Here is a 24,235-nt window from a genome sequence, read left to right as displayed (position 1 = left end):
CAAGCAAATGAACTGCACTTTTTTTAATACCATGCTGACAAGTTGTTAATTCCCTTATGACAACGTAAGCTACTTTTTAAAAGACGATATTTTTTCCATTATTATGACATATGTTATTTATGATTTCTCTAATTACTGACTTTAAATTTTCCTACGCACCCAGGTGAATTGAAGGCATCTCCGGTGCCGTGGAAACGTTTGCGTTGTCAGGACAACAGGTAAACTTACGTTTGCGTAAACATGGCGGAGCTGCTCAACGCGGCAAGTGACACTAAGTTTCGGAAAAAATACTTTTACCGAAACAGGTTTGTTCATATGCGGATATTTATGACGATAAAGTTAGCAAGAGGGAGGCATTAACTAATTACATGAACTATACTACACTTAAGTTCATTCAACGCTAACTTGTCATATTTGTAGCATTAGTAGCTAACTTAACCTACTAAGACTGGACTGATAGACTAGGGTTCCTCTATTATTTAGGTTTGTTTTGTAATATTCATTCTGAAGGATGTAAGAGCAATAGCACCTCGCTAACACAAATTCTCTGTCTTTACTATAAGTCGCTGGACTTGTGAAGCTGTAGTACTATAATTCCTATTTTTATTTGTTTGTATCTGTGTGTCTATGATCAGTCTAGCTGAAGAAAGCAGACAGAGGGAACACCGGGCTGCAGTCCAGATTCAGAGCTGGTTCAGAGGCTGCAAGGTGCGGGCTTACCTCAGGTATAAAATGCAAGTCTGTGTGTGTTCTGTTTCACTCTGTAAACCAGAAAGGGAGACCACCCCCCCATACGCCATAGGCAAAAACTGAACACAAGTCTTAATATTTTATGTACCAATTTAAGGTTTGCTTTTTTTCCTTCAGGGGTGGAAAACATTCATGCAGGACTCTTAAGAGTTAATTTCAAGGGAAACCCTGTTTCTAGCTCACTCCTATAATTATCCTACTTCTAGAGCTTTGCAAATGGCCTTGAGGAATAAATGTCGCTTGCACTCTGTGCTCCTTTCACACAGGAGAAATAAATGTCTCTATCTCTGTGCCTGTTCCTATGCTCTGACCCCAGCACCATTCTGCAGGGTCAGCAGACAAACTTCCAGACAGTAGGTTAATTCAGATTACTTTAGTTAATTGATCAATGCGTTAAGTGGATAATTAGCAACAATTTTAGCTGCCTAAGTGCAACTCCGGGGTTGTGCTATCCCCACTATAAGCATTGATTTTCTGGGCATATAAATGGCCTTTTGGAAATTGATGGCCTCATTGGAGGCAGAGAATCGCAGTGGACTTGCATTTAGAGTATGTTTTAAGATGAATACAAATGCATGCTGCTGACTAAAGGGAGTGAAAGGCTCATCGGACATGATTGAAAAGCCTGGAAGATCACACGTCTTTTGTGTGTGTCTTTGGGGTGCTTGTAAACATAAGATTTCAAAACCTCTTAATTTGAATGTCTTAGAATCAAACATTTGTCAGCAGAATTAAAAAAAAAAAGAAAAAAAAATCACAATTAAGGTGATTTATAATTGGGAAAAAAAGCAACCACAATGAGCAGTTAGAGCAGCTAATGTCACTTAATTTACTTCTCTTACAGACAGAAATATACTTTTATCTGCAGTCAAAACAAATCCAACAAATATTACTGCTCTCTAGATCTTAACTTTTTTATACTTTCAAAATGTTTTTTTAATTCTAATTCTAATCATAAACATGATAAAGAATTGAGAAAATACACTATATATAATTTCCTTCCATGTGTCAACAAATAACCTTTCATTATTTTCTTGATTTCAACAAAAAAAAAATATTCAAGTAATTTTTTCCCCAATATGACTTTATTACAGCCATCTGCACACGAAGGCAGTCATTATACAGAAGATATGGCGGGGCTTCACAGCAAGGTCACGTTTCAGACAAATGGTGAAGGTAAGCTAGAGCCTGGAATGGCCATAGATATATTGATTATGTTATGATAGCATGCATTAGAATTCAATTGCTATATTCCTAAGTCTCTGTGTCTGACCTTAAGAAATATAATTCACTCATTACACATTGGGAAATTAGCTCTTAGGAAATATGATGCAATATGATAAGGAATTCCATCTATATCACAACTTCACAACTCCAGGGATGCATATAGAACGAGTGTTGAGAGGAATAGAGAGACGGAAAGTGTAGAGGAGTTTATGTGTCTGTGTGGTTGTGTATGTATGTGCACTTTAGTAAAACAAGGCCCCATTTTCAGCATATTGCCTCCAACTGCTTCTTAATTGAACAGATTGTTGATACCGGATCCAATACCCAGTGCTCTCACGTATAATTTTCCCCTGGATTGAGTTTTGTAAACGTATCACAACAAGCTATTTATCATGCCTGTAAATTGACTGTTTGCTAAAGCATAACTGCCAGCCGCCGTTTGGGAGGCGTTCAAGAAATGGAAAGGGGGGATGGGGGCTAGGGTGAGGGGTGTTGAAATAAACGATCAAGGATGTGTCACAGCACACATATGGCCTAAAAAGAGGCTGTTTGGTCTCATTTGGAAACAGACGAGCACTAATTTGAATCACTCAAAGTTGCCACAGTGCACTATTTTGAATTAGCCCTGAGAGATTCTTGTCTTCCTTTTTTTTCCCTCTCTCAGTATCTCCTTCTTTTGCTGTCTTTTCACTCTCTCACAGACCTTATCAAGTGTAATGTGACGTTCACAAAGGCTCATCTCAAAACATCAAGCTGAATTTACAACCCCCTTTCAAGTCTTTGTCTTCCTTCTCCTTCCTCTCCTCCCTCTCTTCCCTGTCGTTATTAGAAAAGACGTGTTGAGATATGAATCCCTTTTATGACTGACTCTTCAGTTTGCTCCTGAAATGTGCCCCCAGTGGTCGGCCGCCACTTTCAGTGTGCGACAGCTCCATTGAGTATGGCGCTGAATATTCTCTGGCCTTTTGTTAGTCTCTTCTGGCACTGCTGTCATTGATTATGAAATCCAGAGGAGAGCGTTTGGCCGTCATACATCTCCATTAGCTCACTGCTTGACTACCATAGATTTTCTTGGCCCTCATCTGCGTTGCCGTATTAAGAGAATACTGTCCTCCCCTTCATACAAAGTCCCGCTAACCACTCTCTCTTTCACTCTCTTTTCTCACTCTCTTTCTCTCTCTCTCTCTTCATCTGACTTTTTCTCTTTTTCCTCTTGTCTTTCATGCACTCCGTCTCTCTTTTTCTGCCCTCTTCTCTCCTCCCACCCCTCTACAGTGGCCCTATCTGTGCTGCCTCTGTGCAATGTATTATGTATAAAGAGCTCTTTATCTTTGACGCCTGCTGTGGACAGATCAGAGGGCTGGGAGACAAGATGTAACGCCATCTTTTCCTTTGTGTTCACAGGCGGCATATTTTATCATGAAGATGAATTTCTACGAGGAGATGGCGGTCAGGGTAAATATCACCACAGTGTCTTGTTTTAGCAAATGGAGTACCGTGGTGAGGGGAACACTGTGTGTGCTGTGAACGGGAGGCCCTGTGTCTAGTAGCCTGTTAGAGCCTCAGAAGTGTGAATCTTAGTAGTGTAGCTCAGTCTTACGTGCAGTCTTTTCTGTTCCTGTTTGTTAAAATGTGGCATGTGGGAAGTCATTTAGGCTTATTTGAATCAGAAAGTATACAAGCCTACAGGAACATTACACTAATATAAAAAAACAAACAAACAAAAAAAACATTGAGCCATTGTCACCTTAAAACTCAAGATTATTGTTCACATATAAACTTAAACCTCATTTTACTCCTCACACAATGCATGGTATCTGAAGGCTATCCATGACATAAAATGTCTTTAGACATTAATTTCAGGAGCATTTATTTAATTGTTTTATTCTTCCTCTTTGCTCACATCCATCAAATCTTCCCTTAATGTGGTCAGCAGATACTACTGTTGAACTCATAAATCATAACATCATGGCTTTGACTGATGTCTTGGCACTTTTATACAAGGATATAGTACAGAAACCTTATATTTTTACAATTCTATATAGCCTACTCTTTTGTCTAACAGTTTCATTCTGCCTAAACCATTAAAGGTTTTACAGGCTAGTAAAAAAACCCACTAGTGTTTATTGAAGGGGGTGCTGTAGTCTTGCTGGACAAAGATGTTTGCACATTGGTAGAGAAACCTAGAAATTGAAGGGTTCAAGTTTTACACTCAATAGAAACCCAAACAAATAAAGCTGACCACCCTGTTCTTTCAGTAAATGTCACATTACGGAAGAGACATAGATCCTGGAGTAATGCCTGACCCAGCCATTGTAAGGTCACAGTGTGAAAGGTCAGTGGTGATGTCACCAAGTAAAGCAGAGCTAAATCTTCTGAAGTTAAAAAATAGAGGCTTTTATTACCAATATTAAAAAAAAATAGTTTCCTATTGGAAGCTGTGTGAATAGGTGTTGAAAAATAAAATAGATGTGAGCAGAGTAGCAAAATACTCCAGTGATAAGCAATAAAGAAAGTACATAGTTTGAAACTCCCAGGAGCCAAATAAGACTGTTCTGTACAAAATTATCATTTTAGCGTAGGAATTTATATGAGGTATCTCAAGGAGCTTCATTTTCTCCCACCTTAAAAAAAATACATGTTTTATATCAAGTACACTCTAGACATTGTTCTTGGCCAGGCATTGTTCTTGGCTTCAGATGTGGATGTATAAGTACTGCACTTTCTATTGCCCTTTGCTCTTTAAACAATAACATGAGACAAATAGAGGAACACTTTCTACAATTTCTTTAGCTGTTTTGAAAAACAATTCAAATAATATAAATAATGCATAAATAATACATACATCAAATGTTTTAATGTGAATTGTAAATCTGGCTTCAGTAAAACGACCTGATTGTGTCCTAAATTAAGAAGCCACCTGTTGAAAGATTTATTTCACTGTGTTTTGGTGCTCAAATTAATTACTTATTTTATTTCTATGACGTAAAACATCTGCCTGTCTGCATTTGTAACAGTGGCACTTTGGAATTGTTGCCAAACTCAAGCAGTGCTGTTTATTCTTGAAAGTGAAATCAAATAATGAAATTGATCCTCTTCAAAAATGAATGTCTGAAGGACATTTGTACTTACAGACCATATATTACCAAAGAAATAGTCACTGTGTGAGTGAAAGAGAGAGAAAGGGAAAAAATAAGGCACAAAGAAACAATCATCTCAGAATCCCCTTGTGTCACTTCCTTTGAATCAATTTTGATTCTATTCTTTCGTCTCTCCATCCCTGTTGTCTTTATCAGGGCGTCATAGCTAACAGAGGATAATGTATTAGGGCCGTAATAGAAACTAGTGTTTACATGCTGCACCTCGGATTTGTATTAGATTCAACAGCATCGATTTCACTAGTCAACAAAGGTCAGCAAGAACTTGGGAGGCGGCAATTACTTTATTTAAAATTATCTATTGACTGGCAGATCAATGCTAATTCTCATTTTGCTCTTTGTTGTTTTTCCCTATCCTCCACTTCTCTACTTCTCTTCCCTCTCTCATACTGTGATTATTCCTTACCTGCCATAGTTTTAATCTCCTAATTAGTCTGAAGGACATCCACCCCCTTGCTTTAAAATGGTCCACTTGTGTGTGTGGGTGGGTGTGCTAACTAATCTACAGCCTCCACAATCAATGTGGACTGATACAGTTAAAACTATAGAGCAGTGACAGCTGTCTGTCCCACCTTGGACTGTCCCCCCATCAATGCATGGTTGTGCAGGGTTTGAAACTCTTGTACAGTGTACAGTTATTACTGCTGTCATCATCAAATCATGCATCTTAAAACCGAGGATGATATTCCTCAGAGTGTACGTGGAAAAGTAAATAAATGACTTAAATTTGATAGCCTTAGTATGATGGCCAATGCAATAATCCAATAATAGTTTTCTTTTTCAAAGGACCTGAAAGTATTAACCAGCTGTTTAAAGCTCTGTTAAACAAATGTCTTGTGACTAACTGTCATATTTCTCCACTTTGTTGAACATCCTCAGTCAAAATATTACAGATCATAAATGTCTTGCAGATCCAGAGAAGATGGAGAGGATTTTTTGTGAGAAAGTATGTTCATAACTTCTATGCACGAAAAAGCTATCTGGAAGGAATCTCCATGAAAAATGAAGAAGTCAGGTATCATCCCATCTTAAGCATCTCATCTACACCATATGCATTTAAATTTTTTTTTGATATGATTCATCTTCTTATTAATGTTACACCTTACTTTTCTTTGTTGCTTCCATTCAGAAACTTTCATATAATATTTCTCAGTAGCACAATTATCCTGACAGTATTTCATAGGAGTAGGAGTTACAACCAGCGCAGTGAACAATATAACTGTTTCTTCAATCACAAGAAATAAACACGGGTTTTAATGCTTGTCAAAGGAACTAATGAAACTTGTGTTTGTGGTCCCTCACTACCTTTCTTGTCTTTTTTTTTCTTCTCCAATTGTTTGGATTCATGAACTCTTAACAGATTATAGTAAAATATACTTTTACAATACAGTTCAGGGATTCTAAATGACCTGAAAGAGTCAGTCAAGATGTGAGTGTTGAAAAGTCAGCTGCTTAAAAGTTGTAGTTATCTACCCATGTGTGAGAGGAGGATTTGTTGTTGAGATCTGCAGAGCCGTTACCTCAGAGAAAGACAAGAGGGAGAAGTGAAGGGAGGAAGAGTAAAAAAATAACATGATAGAGTGACAAAGGGAAAGAGAGGGAGAGAGAGAAGTCCTCTAAAGTGCTTGAGGGTAGGAAGGAGAGAAGTGAACGATGTGAAGAAATTAAAAATTAGCCTCTGATTTGAACTGCAGCTCGTGCATTAATAAAACATCCTGTGCTCCAGGGCTTACTGCTAGAGATACGCCATCTTTTATTTTTGACAAAAAAAAAAAAAAAACATCACGTTTAGCTAATAGTCACATTTTTAATGTTGCTAATATATTTTACAGGAAAATATCTTTAGGCTTCTGCTAAAATTAAATGTAAATTTGTTAAAGTGCTCCTCGGATCACTGACTTCCCCCCTCATATCCCCACTAGCGTTCCACCTTTCCTCCACACTCCTTGCCCCTTTTAGAGGTAGGGGGGAATAGTCTGTTTAAGTCCATTAAGTGCTGCCACTTAAGTATAAGTACAACAAAAAATACAGAGACACTCGCCCACTCAATCTTGTTGGTTATTTAATTATTTTGACAGCAAAACAGTGACAAAAAATGTCAAAATGTAAAAAAAAAAAAAAAACAGTCAACTTAAAATTAAAAATATTATTAAATAGACGCAATCATGATGTGTTTGTGTTTATTTAACCATTCATAGTCAATTTACTGAAATCAAACCAAATATAATGTAGCTTGTGTGAAAATCAGTTTGACTTAACCTGCTTCAGATCGGATAAGATTAGATCTGCAAATTCAATACTCTAAAAACAGTTTGTAATATTTTAGTAACTAAAATATTGTAAAAAGAAATTCAATTAAAATTGAAGCTGGAGCATGTGTGTTGTGGTCGTACTAGTTTGGTTATACTGTTCATTATCAACAGTGTGACATGCAATCTCTCAACTCACAAACACTTACACTGACACACAGAGCCCCTCCCCCATCGTGGTTTGGGGTGTTGAGGTCACTTTCTCTCCAGTTAATCACATGTTTATTTAGTGCCGCCGAGGTCACAATCAATTAACGTTGTGCCGACATTTATTTAAAATATCCTTTTTGTGTTAGCTGCTCAGCCCTCAGATTGCAGGCTGCCTGATCACTCACCCCGCAAAGGTCCACTTTTTAATCCACCAGCACAGTCCCTCCCTCTGCAAGTCTGGCTGTCTCTCTGTCCAACCAGCTGCATAAATTATTCAAAGTTGGACTAATGGTCCCCATTTAGTGCAGGCTGATCGGCTATGCATGGTAATGATACAGGGGGAATACACGTTCAGGCAAACCTTTCTCTGGTACTCTTGTCTCTCTCTGTTTCAGTCTGTCTCTGTCTTTTTCATGACAGATCTCCCCGGCACGAAACCATCTGTGTCATTTCATTAGGTACAGCATCTAGCTAATACACGCTACTTACACTAACCTCTTCTATCCCCTGCCCTCTCTCCGCCTTCTTCCCTCAATCTCTGCCTCTCTCTTCGCCTTACCTCCCTGTTCTCAATCTATTTTGCGCTCCCTCTTTCTCCCCCTCTCTCTATTCACCGTGCTTCAGTGTCCATCCTCATTCATCCTTCTTCTCCTTCTGCATAGCCTAATGAAGTCAAGACCCCGGTGCAGTCCCCACTCTGCCACAGTTTTCCTTGGTACCCCAACAATTTATCACTTTGTCAGGGAGACTCTTAAAGTTCCTGAGCTTTAATAAGGGCATGCAGTGGGACGATGGGGGCAATTAGGAAAGCGGAGCAAGCTCGCTTTGCATATTTACTAAATGTGCTGGTGTCATCGCTGCTGCCACCAACACGGCCTGTTGACTGCATGAAATATTCCTCTATTTGCAATAAACAGCTGGGTAATTATTACTGCCATAATCAGATAAATAATTCTCCCTGAGATGTTGCAACGGCATGGCAAAATCTTAACTTGTCCTAAAGCAGCAGAAAAGAATCACAGAGAATTTATTTGGTCACCAGCAACTCTGGTGGTTTCTTTTAAATTCCTCTCATCGTATGCTGTGCTTTCTCTCCTCCTCTCTGTACTTTTTTCCTGTCTCTCTTTTCTCCAGTCCTCCTCATTCCTCCCTCTCTTGTGTCCCTCTCAAGGACATTCATGAAAGCAGAGCCGCTGTAGTCAAAAGAGTGCGGGCCTGCCTGCACGTCTGCCCCGCCATCACTTCCCGCTTCTATACATCAGTCTTCCTTTTGCTACTGGTTTCTTTCTGATCCTGTTTAGGTGTAGATAAGTTCACTTCCTCAGTTTGATTGAATTTGTATATTGTGTGCTGTTGTGTGTGTGTGTGTGTGTGTGTGTGTGTGTGTGTGTGTGTGTGTGTTGACGTGTTATCTGAGTGCTTGTGCTGTGTGCATCTTTGCAACATGACTTCTCAGAGGAAAGTGTAGAAAATGTGTAAAACTGGGAATGTTTTCAATAAGGGACAATTTCAACTGTTTGTTTTTTCAGACCCTTTAATTATATCTGTTTAACTACTGTAGAGAATTAGTTAATCAATTAGTCAGTCACTTAAATGAAAATGGTGTGTTATCGGGGTATTGAAGGCTCAATACATTGAGCTGGTCACTGTTTAAATTGACTAGCTGACTACCTCCTCCTGGTGAACTATTGAATCATTTAATTTGAGCAATTAAAACAGCCAATCAGGTCAAGCCTCTATTAAATATTTAGAACCTGGCCAATTAGCTGCTCTGTTGCTGGCCTGGATGACCGCAAGTCATCTGTCCTACAATGCCTTACTCTCTAATATCTCATCAGTTCCTGACTTCCCATTGTGAACCACGGAGTAAATTATTGAGAAAGAAGTGGGAAATTCAGCTGTACTATATTAGCCATATAAATAAATTAACAGTTCAGGGTGAAAATGTCACTTAGATTTTCAGTTATTTGAAAGTAACTGGGGTATACTTGATTATCTTGTCTAACATTTGAGAACCCTTCAAAATAATCTGTAGTCTGGCTTTGAACCAAGTAAAATTTTATCACATGTTTAAAAGCTAGTGTTTAAAATGATATCACATTATATATTTTATGAAGACCCGTCACTTATAGGTCTAAGGGGATCACTTTGCATGAGCAGTGAGAATTAGCATGGATTGACATTATCTTCTTATCTCACTGTAGATTTACAACCATAATGGCAAGAACCATACTGGTAATAAGAATAAATTATTGGTCCATTGTCTCATTTAATTCACATAAAATAATGCTGCCTTTTTACTCACATAGCCACAAAAACCACTAAGGCCTCAGGATCTTGTTCAGTCTCATTTTGCTGCAGAAAGTCAAAAGGCCGTTGTGGACTAGTGTTAAAGACAGTTGGATCAGTGAGCCTTTACTCAATATTGTGTTGGATCAATCTGTGGGGTTTAGCCTTCATTAAAAAAAAAAAAAAATCATTAAAGTGAAAACTATAGCAGTTTTTGTCACTGTCACAAAATGATGTTAAATGTTTTAAATCTTGAGATGTTTTTTTTTTTTTTTTTTTTAATTCCAGGGTTATATAATTATCAGTTCAACATAATTGACAGTGCATTGTCTGTTGTTTTTTTATTATTAGTTGAAAAACATTGTGATTGAAAAGATGGTCTATATTTCTAGTCTCTCTACCAACACAAATAATGTTCTTTTTTGAGATGAATACCTATTTTTCATATTCAAAATCACTGTGTATATGTCTTATGTCCTGTGTTTCTTCTTCTTTCTTTCTTTCTTTCTTCTTTCTTTCTATCTTTCTTTCTTTCTTTCTTTCTTTCTTTCTTTCACTCAGCCAAACAGACACACATGCACATGTACACAGACACACACAGAGTGTGGTGTGCCGAACAGGGCTAATGAGGGTTGTATGTTGTGGCGGCTGGTTGGGTCGACACAGATCGAGGTGCCTTCAGCCGTTACAAATCTGTTTGGCTTTTGTCCACTACACAGCAATTAATAACACTGGGGCTGGGGGCAGGGAAGCAAAGGTCACCCATTCAGCTTGACATATACACACACACACACACACACGCACACACACGGAAACACACACATACAACCAAAAGTGTATGAACACATTGTATGAACATTGGTTCACACATACAGTGATGCAGTTAAACTCAGTCCCTGCTCAAATACATGCAGACATGTGAAAACAGGTCCTGACCTCAGAAAACATCACCAGTTCAATGTAAGTCAGTGTTAATGCATGCACACGTATACTGGAAATATGCACATTAACCAGTTGATTTGGGAACCACACTGTCCCACAATAGAACTTTATATTTTACATTAATAAGTAATATTTCTTGAGTCAGTTGGAAAAATAGAGGCCAGGCAACCCCTATATTTACTCTCTCTTACACACACAAGCACATATATCCATGCAGCCTCACATTCATCCTCGTAGCCCTAAATTGCTGTGCCTAAATGGCATACAAACACACACACCTTTAGACTTCCTACCTCTCTCTCATGCAACATGGACACACACACAGACACCGACACACACAGCGCTCTGCATATTTCATTTATTTTGTAATTTAATCTGGTGTTGAGGAAGGAATGAGAATGCAAAGGCAATGGGAACAGTGTTGTGATTTCTTTTTAAATGTCAGCAGCCCCAGAATGTGTTAACCTCACATTACAGGCACACTATTAATATTCTGATTCCTCTGTGGTGGCTTGTAATTGAAAACAAAAGTTGGGTAAAGACAGAAAGAGTGAGAGGGGAGAGAAAAAGGAGGGATAGAGAAAAGAGACAAAGAATCGTTGATAAGCCATGGCTAAACACTTGGTATTGCTCTCGTGAAGTAAGATTGGATTTACTTTTAACTTTGTGTGTGTGTGTGTGTGTCTGTGTGTGCGTTGTCACATTACCATGGCATGCGTGTTTTAGTAATTGTTTCCAATTCCCTCTTTAAGTTATTACCCCCTTGTAACAATAAGCCTGTGTGATTGCAGAATGAAATTGCTGTGTATGGGCTTTTAATGCATCCCATTTAGCCAGCTACGCTTAACAGATGTCACAGAAAGACCTGTCCTGGCTGCGGTGATGAAATATATCCATCATCCTCCTACTTATAGCTCCGCTCTCTCACGTTGCTTTATTTCCTTCATGCAGTCTCTTTCTTTTCCATGTGTGCCTCAGTGTCTCTTTTAGCCAGTTTTTCATCCATCTGGATAACACTTTACGGATCTGTTAGCGTTGTGATAAGAGATTATGTCCAAAACAAACTCATTTATGCACAATCTTACTTTCATTAAATTAAATTAAATTAAATGGTGTCTTTAATTTTAAGTTATATTGTCAGCTGGATAATCTTTCCATGTCATGTATAATATAATATATTTATTTGCACATGGTCAGCTCATGCTTGCAGGTGTGAAACATATAATTCAAAGATTAGTGATGTATCATTAAAATGCATTTTTGTTGTCACTGATTATGTACAAAACATTTTATTTAATACAAAATTCAATAATTTGGTATTTGTCTTGAATGTTTGTCAGTTATATTACTTTCTAAGTAAATTTTACATTTAGAGTTACAAACATCTGTGTGTTCTGCAGGAGAGAGCTGGCTGAACTCGAGGAACTCCAGAAGAGAGAGCGAAGTTGTCTACAGATGGTGAAACAGCAAAGAGTCAAGGTCTTCCAGGCTCACCGTTTACATCACCTCATCAGTACAAAGCAGGTTGGTCACTAGAAACACAAACATGCTCACTAATGTCACATACAAATTACTGTGATTGTACTCCATCCAGAGTTCCCTCTGTTAATTGTGGGTTACTGATGCATAAAATGGTTTAGTCAGAAACTGTATCATAGTGTCAGATATGCTGTAGTTGAGGTTGGTTTCAGAGTGCCCCTCTCAAGTGTCTAGAAAAGGAAGTCCTAAATCTTACTAATTATAAAAACTTTAATGAAAATAAGAATAATAATGTCATTTCAACAAAAGTGTCTAAACTAGCTATCAGCAACTTCATCCCATGTTCATCAAATCCTGTTGAATACCAGTCACATACTGTAGGCAGTAAGTAAAAAAAAAAATTTTACAAAGTAGAAGAGGAAGAAGGGAAGTCTTCTTTCCCTCCTTTTATTACCACAGACAGGTTGTGTGGAGTGGACTTGTGTGTGTATGCATGTGAGTAAGTATGTGTCCTCATGGCTCCTCTGATGTGCTGAGTGGAGTATTTTAGTGTTTCCCCTGGCACAGGTATGCATGTGGTGTGTGTGTGTGTGTGGCATCCATGCATCTCTGTGACTCCCCACTGGGATCATAATGAAGACAAAGCACACTGGTCACTGTTGATTCAGCACCACTCTCTCTCTCTCTCTCTCTCTCTCTCTCTCTCTCTGTCTTTCTCTCTCACTTTTTCTTTTTCTCCTCTCTCTCTCGCTCTCCCCTTCAGGCTTGTGCGAACAGCTTTGTCATCATCGGACTTGCTACCTGCCAGTTTCCAATGTTCACACACATACACGCTTCTGTCTATTTATAAGTATATAAATTGATGTGCACTAGACTTTGTTACATCATGTTTGTGTACTTTGGATAATCTTTGAACCCATATCTGAATTTGTCTTTTAAAGTCGTATACAAGTATATATTCAATCTTATTCCATTCACAGGAAGGAAAGAATGGAAGTAGAAAAGTTGGTGTGCTCTTCCCCGCCCTCTGTCGATCTCTTCCCCACTATCTCTGTCTCTCTTCCTTTCTCTGCATATGGCAGGGGACTCTTTCCCTTCGTAGCTCTGACCTTGTCAGCTGTGAATAGATGGCTCTCCCACACAGTTCATCCTTCCTCACTTCTCGGACCCAAGCCCACACACACACACACACACACACACACACACGCACACACACACACACACACACACACACACACACACACACACACACACACACACACATTCACAGAAACACAGACACACAGCTTACCAAAAGGCCCCAAGTCCCTCTGACAGAGACAGAGATGGTGTGTTCCTGGGGTCAACATCATTGCTCTTCCCGTAGCTAGGTTGGTACTTTTTGGCTTGTGTGTGTGTGTGTGTGTGTGTGTGCGTGCGTGCATGTGGGCGTGTGTGTTTGTGTGGGCGTGTGTGTTTAGGAGTGTTATGGGGTTTGTTTGTATATGTGTTTGCATGGTATGTGTGTCCCTAACCTTCTGTCCCTTCCTGTTTTAAGTCATAGACTGATGCAAAACATTTAAGAAATGCCATTAAATGCACAAAAATCATGATGGACACTTAGCTTGTGTAAAAAGTGCTAGACATTTTCCACTAATGATGCTGATTTTACTGCTCTAGTTACGTTGCAAGATGGAACTATTTTGAGAGTAACATACTGTATGTTCTACTTTAACACCTTTACTTTTCTAGACATATTTTGTTCTACTTTTATTTTAACTTCTTAAAAAACTGTCCATTTTGGTGACCTGAGGAGCAAGTGCAACCCAAGTGCAATGCAATTTAAACTGGAAGAGATGAGAGAAAACAGCTAATACATGTCCAGTTGAAAGCAGCGCCAGTGCAAGCTTTATTACTGGTTCTCCGGAGGTTCACGGTGGCAAGGCAGTAATATACAGCACCCAAAATATTCTTTCAAGGGCAGACAATGTCCCATTTTTAACATTCACTGTACGCTTGAGGAGACAGAAAATTACGTTTGTAATTAATTATGGGCACTTAAACTGTGATTTGTGTGTGTGTTTGTATTACTGTTATTATTATTTTATTATTATTATTATTTTTTATTTATTTTTGTGTCTTACTTTTCATTGTTATTTCACTGTGTAATTTTAGAACATAAAAAGACCAATATAGTTCATTCATTATGAGTGATTATTTATTATATATGATGGTTTATTTTCTGTGTGGAATCATTTTCACCATGAATTGGACTGCTCAGTATAATTCCACGTATTATTCATATGCATCTTCGACTGCAATAAAAAAAGAGTAAAACTGAAATATTTTATCGCTACTCTTTTTGAGTGAATGTTTCACATTTATATCTAAAGCACTTAAGAGCTACTGCTAAAACATTCACTAATTAACCAAGCTGTTCATATTTTATTTATCAGAAAAAGTGAGGTTTAGGTCAGTATACAATAGTTGGAGCAATTTTCCACTTATGCCCTTTCTCTCTCCTCTTGCCGGTGTCCCAGTCTCTTAGAATGGCCTAAATAGCGAGCGGTATTATTAGCATATAGAGTAGATACAGAGTCTTCCAACTCAAAGCTTTGGTCTGGTAATTAACACATAGGCAAAAGGATCACTGTGATTTGAATAATTATTACTCAGACTCTCTGTGGCAAATCTCTTCCCAAAATTAAAATAGGGGATGCAAAGTTAAGTATGTTTGTGTCTCTTTTTATTTATCTGTTATTAGCTGTTTTGTAATGAGTGCCTTACTATTTTTACTATTTTTAGGTTTAAAACATTTTTCAAAACAGTTTTTTTTTTAATTGTGGCAGCATTTACTGAAGATCTTCAAGAGTGATTTGATGAAGCCTGTGTTCTCTCTGTCATGTGACATGGGCACCCACTGAACTGCTCTAGACAAATGTTTACGCTGGCAAAAGCCCTTTCACTGGCTGAGTGCCATGGTGTTTGTATCTGAGGTAAAAATGGGATGGGATCAACACCTGTTGTCAGAATAATTAATTTCACCATTGTTAGTTATAAAATAGTTTAAAGGCTGCCACAAGTTTAAGTTTAGTAAAGTTTAGCACCATTATGGCTCAACCTACAAAGGTATGGGCGTGCATGGCATGCCATCTATCACCTTTATATTTCTTTTTAGAAAGTGGAATTGCATTAAGTAGCATTATTATTTTGACACTCAGCCATATATACATGTCAGCTGGAAGCTCATATGCCTATTGTATCTCCATTTTGTGCCATAATAAACATGTTTCTGTCTGTTTCTTTCATCAGTGCCCAGGGGTCTTTAATTCTCCATTCAGACCAGCCCCCCATGAGATGGAACTACTGCTGAGGCAGGTCAAGTACCAGGCCCCCACTAGGCTGACCCCCAGGGACAAGACTTTTCTGTTGGGCACGCCTGGCCCAACAGCCCCTAGTTTCCCTGAGACTCGTGGATCCCCGTGGATTAAGACCACAAGTCCCAGCTGCTCCTCTCGGCTCATACTGCCCCCCATTGCCAGCAAGAAACCACAGGTGAGGTAAAAGCCAGGACAGATATAAACAGTTGGAGACCACAGGAAAAACAGAGTACAACAGTAAAACAAACACAGAAGTCAAATATAAGTTGTAGGAATAACACAGGGTGAAACACAGCTTACACAATAGGTGAAATAAAGGATCCATTTTATACAGTGTCATCATAATTTGAAACATCCGCTTCTTTTCCTATGGAGGATAGATCTTGATGGGAGCAGAGATCCTTTAAACCTCTTTTCTAAGAGTAATTACATCATTAAAACATGGCAGATCACTCTCTCAGGGGTTGCAACACAGAGCTGTTGAGTAGTTGTATGTCACTGTTTCCTCCATATATGACTATATGGTACTGTCAAATGTTTGTGTATAACATTGTGGATGTGCTGTATGTCAGTGTACCTTGATGTATCAACACTAATGGACGTAGTTGTAAATTAACGGTCATGCAGTTTGAGGAAACTTATAATATTCATTTGATATTTTATTTGTGTTTCCAAATCTAAAAAAAATACTTTGACCTTCAAATTACAGAAAGTGACCTGAGGGCCATGTGTGCTGCCCAAATAGGGAAAAATTGGGATATTTAAAATAAAATAAGTTGACCACAGAAAACATGAAATATAATCCTCGTTTCTTTTTTGTCAAGACAGATAATAAAGAAACAAGGAATCATTATATTCTCAGTAGACAGTATGAACCTGGTCGGACAACCATGAAATATGTTGGTTTCCTCTGAAATTCATGTCAAAATAAATATTAAGCTGTTTTCTAGAAAGTTACTAGGCACAAAATAGTTGCTAATTTGGCTTCACAGATGAAATCATGACCAGTATTAATGACTAAAGAGTTCATTTTTAATTTCAATTTCTTTTGTTTTTAAGAGAAACTCACAGATGCCTCAAGCTTTGTGTCCTTTAAGATATTTTTTAAAAGCTAAATTAAACAGGAGGATCTGATTTCTATCTGATTTCAACTGCTGACAGTGGAAATAACTCCACTCAGAGCATAAACACATGGCAATTCCAGATGCTTCTATTTCAATCAATAGAGCTGTTCAAACAACCATATACTGGTTCATAAGGGCCACCCAATGGCAAATTTTCAGTTTTTTCAAAGTGCAGATAAACTACACTCAGAACTGTACAACATTGGACCTGGAGCTGATAGTCCTTGTGTGACAATCTTTAAAATGTGTATTTGTTTATTTCTGTCTTTAATAACAGGCTACTAAGGAAGATGTTAGGTTTGTATGAAACAAGCATTTGCTTTGTCCAGCAATTCATCAGAGTCTAGCTGTATATGTGTTACTCAGTAATGTGTATGCACATGTGCGTGTATGTTGATGATTTGATGAGGAACCATTTCACCATTTGTGTTATTTACGCTCTGCAGATCTTTATGGCAAAGTGCTTTCCCTTTTATTAGTTTCTAGTTATGTAAAACATAAGTGAGCAGAAATGAGGCATGGATTTGTCTCATTTTATTAGCTCCACTTCAGACACACACAAATGTGTGTTTCTAGCTGGGTGTTGTTAGGTTGAGTTCATTAAAGTCTCTTGGTACTAACATGAAGAAAAAGAAAAATACATTGTCATTTATTCACGTCCTCTTTCTGTCTTCCTGTGTTTCTGTTTTGTGTGTGTGATTATTGCAGGAACTCCCCCTTTTTCCTTCCTTCACACTCACCCCTACAGCTCACCCCCTCCCTCCCTAGTGTGATAACTATCTAGTGGTGATGGATAAGGTTGAGGTGCTGGCTGTGGAAGTGGTCAGGCCAGGCCACCGATCCCGTGGTGATAGGAGCAAGGACAGGGTCCCTGTCCCACCCTCTATCTCTCCCCCCTCATCTTCCCTCCTTTTTTAACACCAAACAACAACTCAAGGTCACCTCAAACAAAGCAGCAGCATTTAAGTTAATCTGCACTACACAAAGTTTATGCATAGCTCTGAAATTGCACCACCAGAAGTTACACTGTAATGCATGTTTAGAGGTTTGCACTTCATTAAGCCAGAGTTCTTTTTCAACCGACTTGTAGAAATCCTAGTTGCATTTGTGAATTAGATGTAAGTATAACATGTCTGTACATGTGTACTGTTTTTATAAAATAACATAATATTCTATAAAACCCATTAACCTATGACTCATGAGAACTTTAAAACTTGAAGGAAGCACATAGAGAGCTCAGAGCTCACCAATGTGCAGTTTTTACTTGTCAAGACCATAATGTGTATTTAATAGGTTTTTTATGTATTTGATACATTTAGAGTCATACTTGTGTGAAGATTATCAGAATACACTGCACCTAAAGGGGAAATGATGTTGAATAAAGAGCTGTACAAAAACCTTTTGCTAAAAATGACTTTTCTTTATCTTTTCAACTTCAATGTATCAGTAGACATCAGAGAGGCATTACTACAGGGAAGGTGCCACAATGTCAAAAAGATGTACAAGAAATGAAATGACAGCATTTCACTCATGAGTTGTTCTTGAAAAAGTCTCTGTGAAACTGTGCATTAGTTAAACAAAGATAATGAAGAGCATTTGGACTCACAATCAGTTATTAAATGATTATCATGTTCATTTTTAAAAATATAATATGTGAATTTGTATATGCTTTTCTTATTTTCTTGTCAGCTTTGTTGCCATGAGTTGACCAGAACAATGTTTTTTATAGCGTTAGGTAAAAGTTTTCTCCACATGACAGCATGTACAATATGCTGATAGCTCTCATTATTTTATACAATCCTTCTGTTACACTCTTTCCACATTTATCACCTGATATCATTTTCTCCATTCTGTTTTTCTTTCACTGTCTTTCCACATCTCTTTTGGCCTTTGTGCCACTGGAGGAAAGATGAAGAGAACTGGCCTCTGGTTTAAGCAGTAAGCCATCACTACCTGTGGGAGAAGGATCAGAGAGGCAGGAGTCTGAAAGACAAACATGTAGTGATCATTATCTGATTGTTGTGTGTCTCTGTGTGTGTTGCTGGCGTTGTGGTTATTCTAGGCTCCTCTCAGAGGGCCCGGAGAAGTGTGGGAGCAGCGCTTGCGTTGTCCTGAACTGTCTTTGCGTCTGCAGACCTCTTACACACACCTGGAGGATGTCCAGAATGAGCTACGGCAACACAAGTCAGTAAGACACATCAGTGGGACACTTTGAGAGCAATATGCAGACTCACATGTACATACATACGTTTTTTTTTCTTGCATGTACATCAATGCATACATGCATGTAAACACATACAGAGCAAGAATGGAGACTTGTATACTGTACAGCCTTAACACAGTCACAAGAACATCCATGCAACATTAGGCAGCCAATGGATAGATCCTTTAATGAAAACTAATTGCCAGAGGATTATTATAAGACTGTTTCAGACTGAGTTTATTAGGAGTGTCAAATCTCCCACTGCTTTATTTCAAGGATTGTGTTAGTTTTAATTGGAAATTGTTTGTGAGTGGGTACATGTACGTTGGTATGTATGTGTGCCTTTGCATCGTTTTAACCTCATTATCACTCAAAGGCTAATCTACTTGGGTTTGTGTGTGCTGTTATTAACCCCCTGTTTCATATGTCCTGCACAATAATTCCTCTGAAAATCATTTATAGAAGACCACCCATTTGTTACTCCACTCTTAAAACTGAATTCAAATTACAAAACAATATTTTTCGTCTTGTTTTTATGCCCAGTGTTTTACCAGAATTTTGTTTCTGTTTTGACTGCATTAATTTTCCTAGAGCTGAAAGACAACTGCAACATCTGACTTTTTCTTGTTGGTTCTTGTCTTTCTTTTTGGTGTGTTCCACCACCTGGGCCACAGCAGCACTTCCTTTACTCAGCCTGTTTATGGTGGCAAGACTTTCGGATACAGTATGTAACAAGAAAAAGGTTGGTTGAACATAATAAACACTATCATTCTTTTTTTTTTTGCTATTATTTGTTTTTCACATTCATAAGTAGAGGCACTCCGTAGTGTTAACGAGGGAAATCATACAGTGGGAACCTTCTCAAATTCATGCATTTCCACTGTGTAGAAGATTACAAGATACTCAATTTTATACCTGCAGGGAGTCTCGTGTACATGTGAAACATTTTTAATACAAGTACTAATATCTATGCATTGGCTTTGATTAAAAAAGTCCTAAACAACACCATTTCCAATTGTAAGAAAAAGAAAATTGTTAATTGTTAATCTTTTTGTTAATCCCTAGGTAATGACATTTGAATATATTCTTGTAGTATCAAAGAAATGCAGTCAGTATCATAAAAGCTGAGGATCAGAATCCAGCTCTACACCCGCTGGAATCACTGGAGATGAGGCCTTGAGGGTGGTGTTATTACACAAGCATCCAAATTTTTACTGCACTTCCTGTTACACTCATGAATGGAGGAGGAAAAGTAGAGGGGAAAGAACACAGTCTTGTGGTCCATAATGTGTTATTATTTAGGAGGATGAAGATGTGTTTCCTTAACTTCCTTAGCTGCCTCCTGTTCGGAAGTCTGTGATCCACTGCAGGCAGTTGGAGTTGTCTGGGAAAACTCGTTCTTCATTCTTTTACAAGTAAATACATCCAGTATGTATTCTAACAACTGTACACACTTAAATAAAGATATTGCAAGGGGCCACATGCCCACCCTTCCTTCATGCTGGGCAGAGGTGCATAGCTGATGACTGCTCACTTTTCTGCACCCATGCACAGAATTCATCAAGATAGAAAACAAACAGTTATTCCTCCTTCACACAGGAACCTCATGTGTGATAAACCTTTGACCCATTTATACAAGGCTGCTCTCACAGAGTTAAGGCCGCAAATTATGTAGCGTTGAAATGCATTATTATATCAGATCATTTCAGCTGTATGTTCAACAAATCTAATGGGAGTTGATTTATTTGAAGTGATGTTACAATATTTTTATTAGATGTTTCAAAAACTGATGACACTCATGGCTTTGTTCTTGCTTTGCCTATGTTTCGGTCTGAAAGGTATTCCTTTAAAAGAAAAGAGAAAAAGCAGAGAAGCAGTGCAGCCTAACCCTTTCAACTTGAGTTGCACAAATTTGTCAAAAGTGACAGCAATTTAATAAATCGCCGCTCTCCATCACACGCATATGCGCACCCTCCCACACATATACACACAATTCCCAGTTATGCCCTCCACTGCCCCCTTTCCATGTATACGTAAATGAGGTGTATGCATGTGTGTGTGTGAGTATGGTGGTGAAAGAATGTGTGTGCGTGGGCCCTGCGGTCTGGTCCAGGCATTAGGTAATTGACTGTGTCTTTGCTCAAGGCCTTTCATGGATCACCGTCCTTTATTAGCTCACTTCCCAGCACACATACACACACACACACAAAGTTCCCAGCAGCTCCACCCCAACCTCTTACCCCCCACCACCAGCACCCAGACCCAATTGCCCGGAAAAGAAGAGTGGAACAAGAGAGAGAGAGAGGGAGAGCGAATGAGGAGCAGGGGAAGTAGGAGAGAGCAGCGACAGGGGAATGAACTAACACGGCCCCAGGAAGTGGAGATAAATAAGAATGAGGAGTGAGTAGGTGGTTGAATAGGGTCTCCTACAACTGACAATAAAGCAGAGGTAGTAGAATCTGTGCATCTATGCTAAATTTGTGAAACACAATATTAATAGGAAATGTCTAGGGTGTTTGTGTTGAAGCATTTACAATAAGTTGCTACCAAATATGAAGCTATTAGAGACCATTTATCTCATCAAAGAAGTAGAAAAAAAAGAGTAATATAAGAAAATCCGCAAATCTGGACCAACTGGCTGTGTGCTTGCACATATGTATGCTTGCAAAACCTCTGTCAGTGTTTATTCCTCTGCTGTGAATGATGTTGTTGAAGATGATTTTAATAGTGTAGCTTGTCTTCTGCAGAGCTGTGTCATACCGCTGTCACTCAAAGGACATAAACCCTGTTCATGTTTCTCCAGTGCTTCCTCTTTTTGTGTCTCTCTTTACCTCTGTTTACTCTATCTCTCTCTTCTCTCGTTCTGTGGTAATTAGTGCATTAGTCCTATCATTGGCATCACCCCCAGCTACAGCAGCAGCCAGCAGAGCTTCATGTCACAGCTCACAGGGCCAATGGAGTGGACAGCTCAACCCTGGTACTCATCATCTTCGTACTGTGCCCAGCCAGCCTCCCCCCAGCCACATTATCTAGCTATGTTATCCAGCCATGCTCCTAATTATTTTCAAATCCCAGCCACAGCCCTCTCACCCAGCTTCTGCCACATTACCTCGACCTGCTTGTAATCATCACCCAAAGCCTTGCTTCAGCCCTCGACACAGCCTGAAGCGTCATCATTAACATAGCCTTGTTTTTCCCTACTTGCAGACCATGGCTCTCTGGTTTGGCCACCATAGCTCTTGGCAGTGTACAAACCATAACCAGTCCAACCCAAGCCCCAGAAATATCCCATGAGTACTGGAACTTTATTTACCTTAGTCATGTGTATCACAGTAAAAAAGAGGCTGCCAATGCAAATGTGGCCTAACCTTTTAATGAAGCACGCATGTTCGCACAATATTACATTCATAGTTCCTACTCAGGTGCTTAATTGTCCAATCTTAGGCTGAAACTTCATCTAACTGCTATGTGTCCTTGCCATCAGTTACCAGTTTCTTCATCACTGGCTGACGCTGTAGACCTCAGACCCTCCTCTTTAGCTCTGTCCTATATATATATATTCACACACCTGTCCTCTTATATTTATTATGAAGCATCACATCTTAACCTGATAATCGGTAGCAGTTATAGTTTGACATTACTTTGGTCAAACTGAATGGGTCATCATGCGCTATCAGACACGACCCTTCATAAGTTTTCTCTGATTCAAGCTCCAATGTGGAGCCTTAATCAACTTTAACTTCTGAAATGATGTGGTTAAACTGACATAAAATAATGAATAAACCTGTAATTTGTTAGACTAAAGAAAGAAACAAGGAGCAAGCAAGAAGAGAAACCATATCAACATTGTGTCTAAATGGCTTCTATGAAAGAATAATGCAGCCCGACCCATAATGCTCTGTTGGAGAAAATGCTATAATATGTTTTACAGCATCTCTATCATCTAAATACATGCGCCACAGCTAATTTCAATTGCAGATATGGGAAAGCCCTTACTGTCTATGCTAATTTTGTAGTTATGTTATTAGAGATGTCACCAGCGGTACTGCCTGTAACCATAGGAGCAAGCTAATTAGGAGGCTACGTGCTAATCAAGTATACTACATTGAGTGGTCACGTCTGTGTCTGGTGGCGCTCCAAGCCTTTCTTTCCTCTTGCATTAGACAGACATCCATCACAACTTTAAAAAGCTAGGGTCTTATCAGAAGCATCACACACTAAAATATGCCAATTCCTGCTGGTCGTACATGCACAAAGACAATCATACATACACACATGCACATATGCACAGACCAGTAACAACAGTCTGCCCTCACTTATGCTTAAAACTTGCCCCGATGTGGTCCTTGTTACTCATTATCAGTGCAATACATGCTGAAAGTATATCTGTACCCTTCTCACCCCAACAGGAATATACACCATAGTCTCCTCCCAACTACTCTGGCTTTATTATTGTATTGTGTGCACAAAGCTTCAGGCAATTGGGAAAGGAAAGGTTGTGTCTGTCTTCATGCATACATACATACACACACACCAGCCCACACTTAATGGCCTCAGCTGTAATGTATCACCATGATGTACACGATATCTGATTTAAGTTTTTAATGTGAACACTATTCAGTAGCAATTAATGCCAAAGATGAAATGGACAAGACTTGACAATGAAATCAGTCGGCTTGGGAAATATATGAACCTGTGCATGTGTTGGCCTTAATGTGCCTCTGTCTCTGTATATGTTTCCCATTGTATCATATCCATCCACCTATCCAGTTGTGCAGCATTAGTGTCTAGGTTACTGCGGTGAGAAAGAAGAATGCTAATTTTCCATAACCATTTTACGGCGTGTATAAAACTCTGCAGCTCCTTCATTTGCACAGCCATAAAACATTCCTTCTGCCACACTCCTTACTGAAGACCTGAGGTTTATCAATTAACTCAACACTTCCCTTCCATTACCGCTGCATTCACACCGTAAGGCGTGCATACAGAGGAGCAAGAAGGCCAAATGCACTTTGCCCAATTTGAAAGTGACGGGCTCAATTAAATCATTAGCACTGATTTTTTTTTTTATCCGACTTAAGAGACTGGCATAAGAATTTATTATTTATGTTCAAAGATGTTGGACCTGTCATGACTAGGTTAACCTGGGTCATTTCAGGACCGCTTTTTTCATAGTAATTGTGTTAAGTTTCTCTTTAAGACTATGAAAATGACAAGAGTTGTGGCATTTAATCATTGAAATACT

The 24,235-nt window shown here is 38.8% G+C and overlaps 1 protein-coding gene across 1 annotated transcript; it reads left to right on the top strand.

The window, feature by feature from the left end:
- The first annotated feature begins 240 nt into the window (after positions 1-240).
- On the top strand, positions 241-19,722 carry spata17 (spermatogenesis associated 17). The gene is made up of 9 exons (XM_030131198.1): positions 241-305; positions 636-725; positions 1,845-1,926; positions 3,382-3,432; positions 6,047-6,150; positions 12,226-12,349; positions 15,596-15,838; positions 18,850-18,971; positions 19,665-19,722. Exons 1-9 carry the CDS (start codon positions 241-243, stop codon positions 19,720-19,722), a joined length of 939 nt encoding a protein of 312 aa, XP_029987058.1.
- Positions 19,723-24,235: the final 4,513 nt, after the last annotated feature.

This window comes from Sphaeramia orbicularis, chromosome 3 (assembly GCF_902148855.1).
Source record: "Sphaeramia orbicularis chromosome 3, fSphaOr1.1, whole genome shotgun sequence".
NCBI classification, from domain to species: domain Eukaryota; kingdom Metazoa; phylum Chordata; class Actinopteri; order Kurtiformes; family Apogonidae; genus Sphaeramia; species Sphaeramia orbicularis.
Note: the sequence above shows the minus strand (reverse complement) of the source record. Positions and strands in the feature narration are given on the sequence as shown.

Bases quoted from the DNA above. Each gene is read 5' to 3' on its own strand.
- spata17 (XM_030131198.1), top strand. From the start codon at position 241: ATGGCGGAGCTGCTCAACGCGGCAAGTGACACTAAGTTTCGGAAAAAA. The intron at 306-635 runs GTTTGTTCATAT...GTCTATGATCAG, and splicing joins AAATACTTTTACCGAAACAG to TCTAGCTGAAGAAAGCAGAC. The intron at 12,350-15,595 runs GTTGGTCACTAG...TTCTTTCATCAG, and splicing joins ACCTCATCAGTACAAAGCAG to TGCCCAGGGGTCTTTAATTC.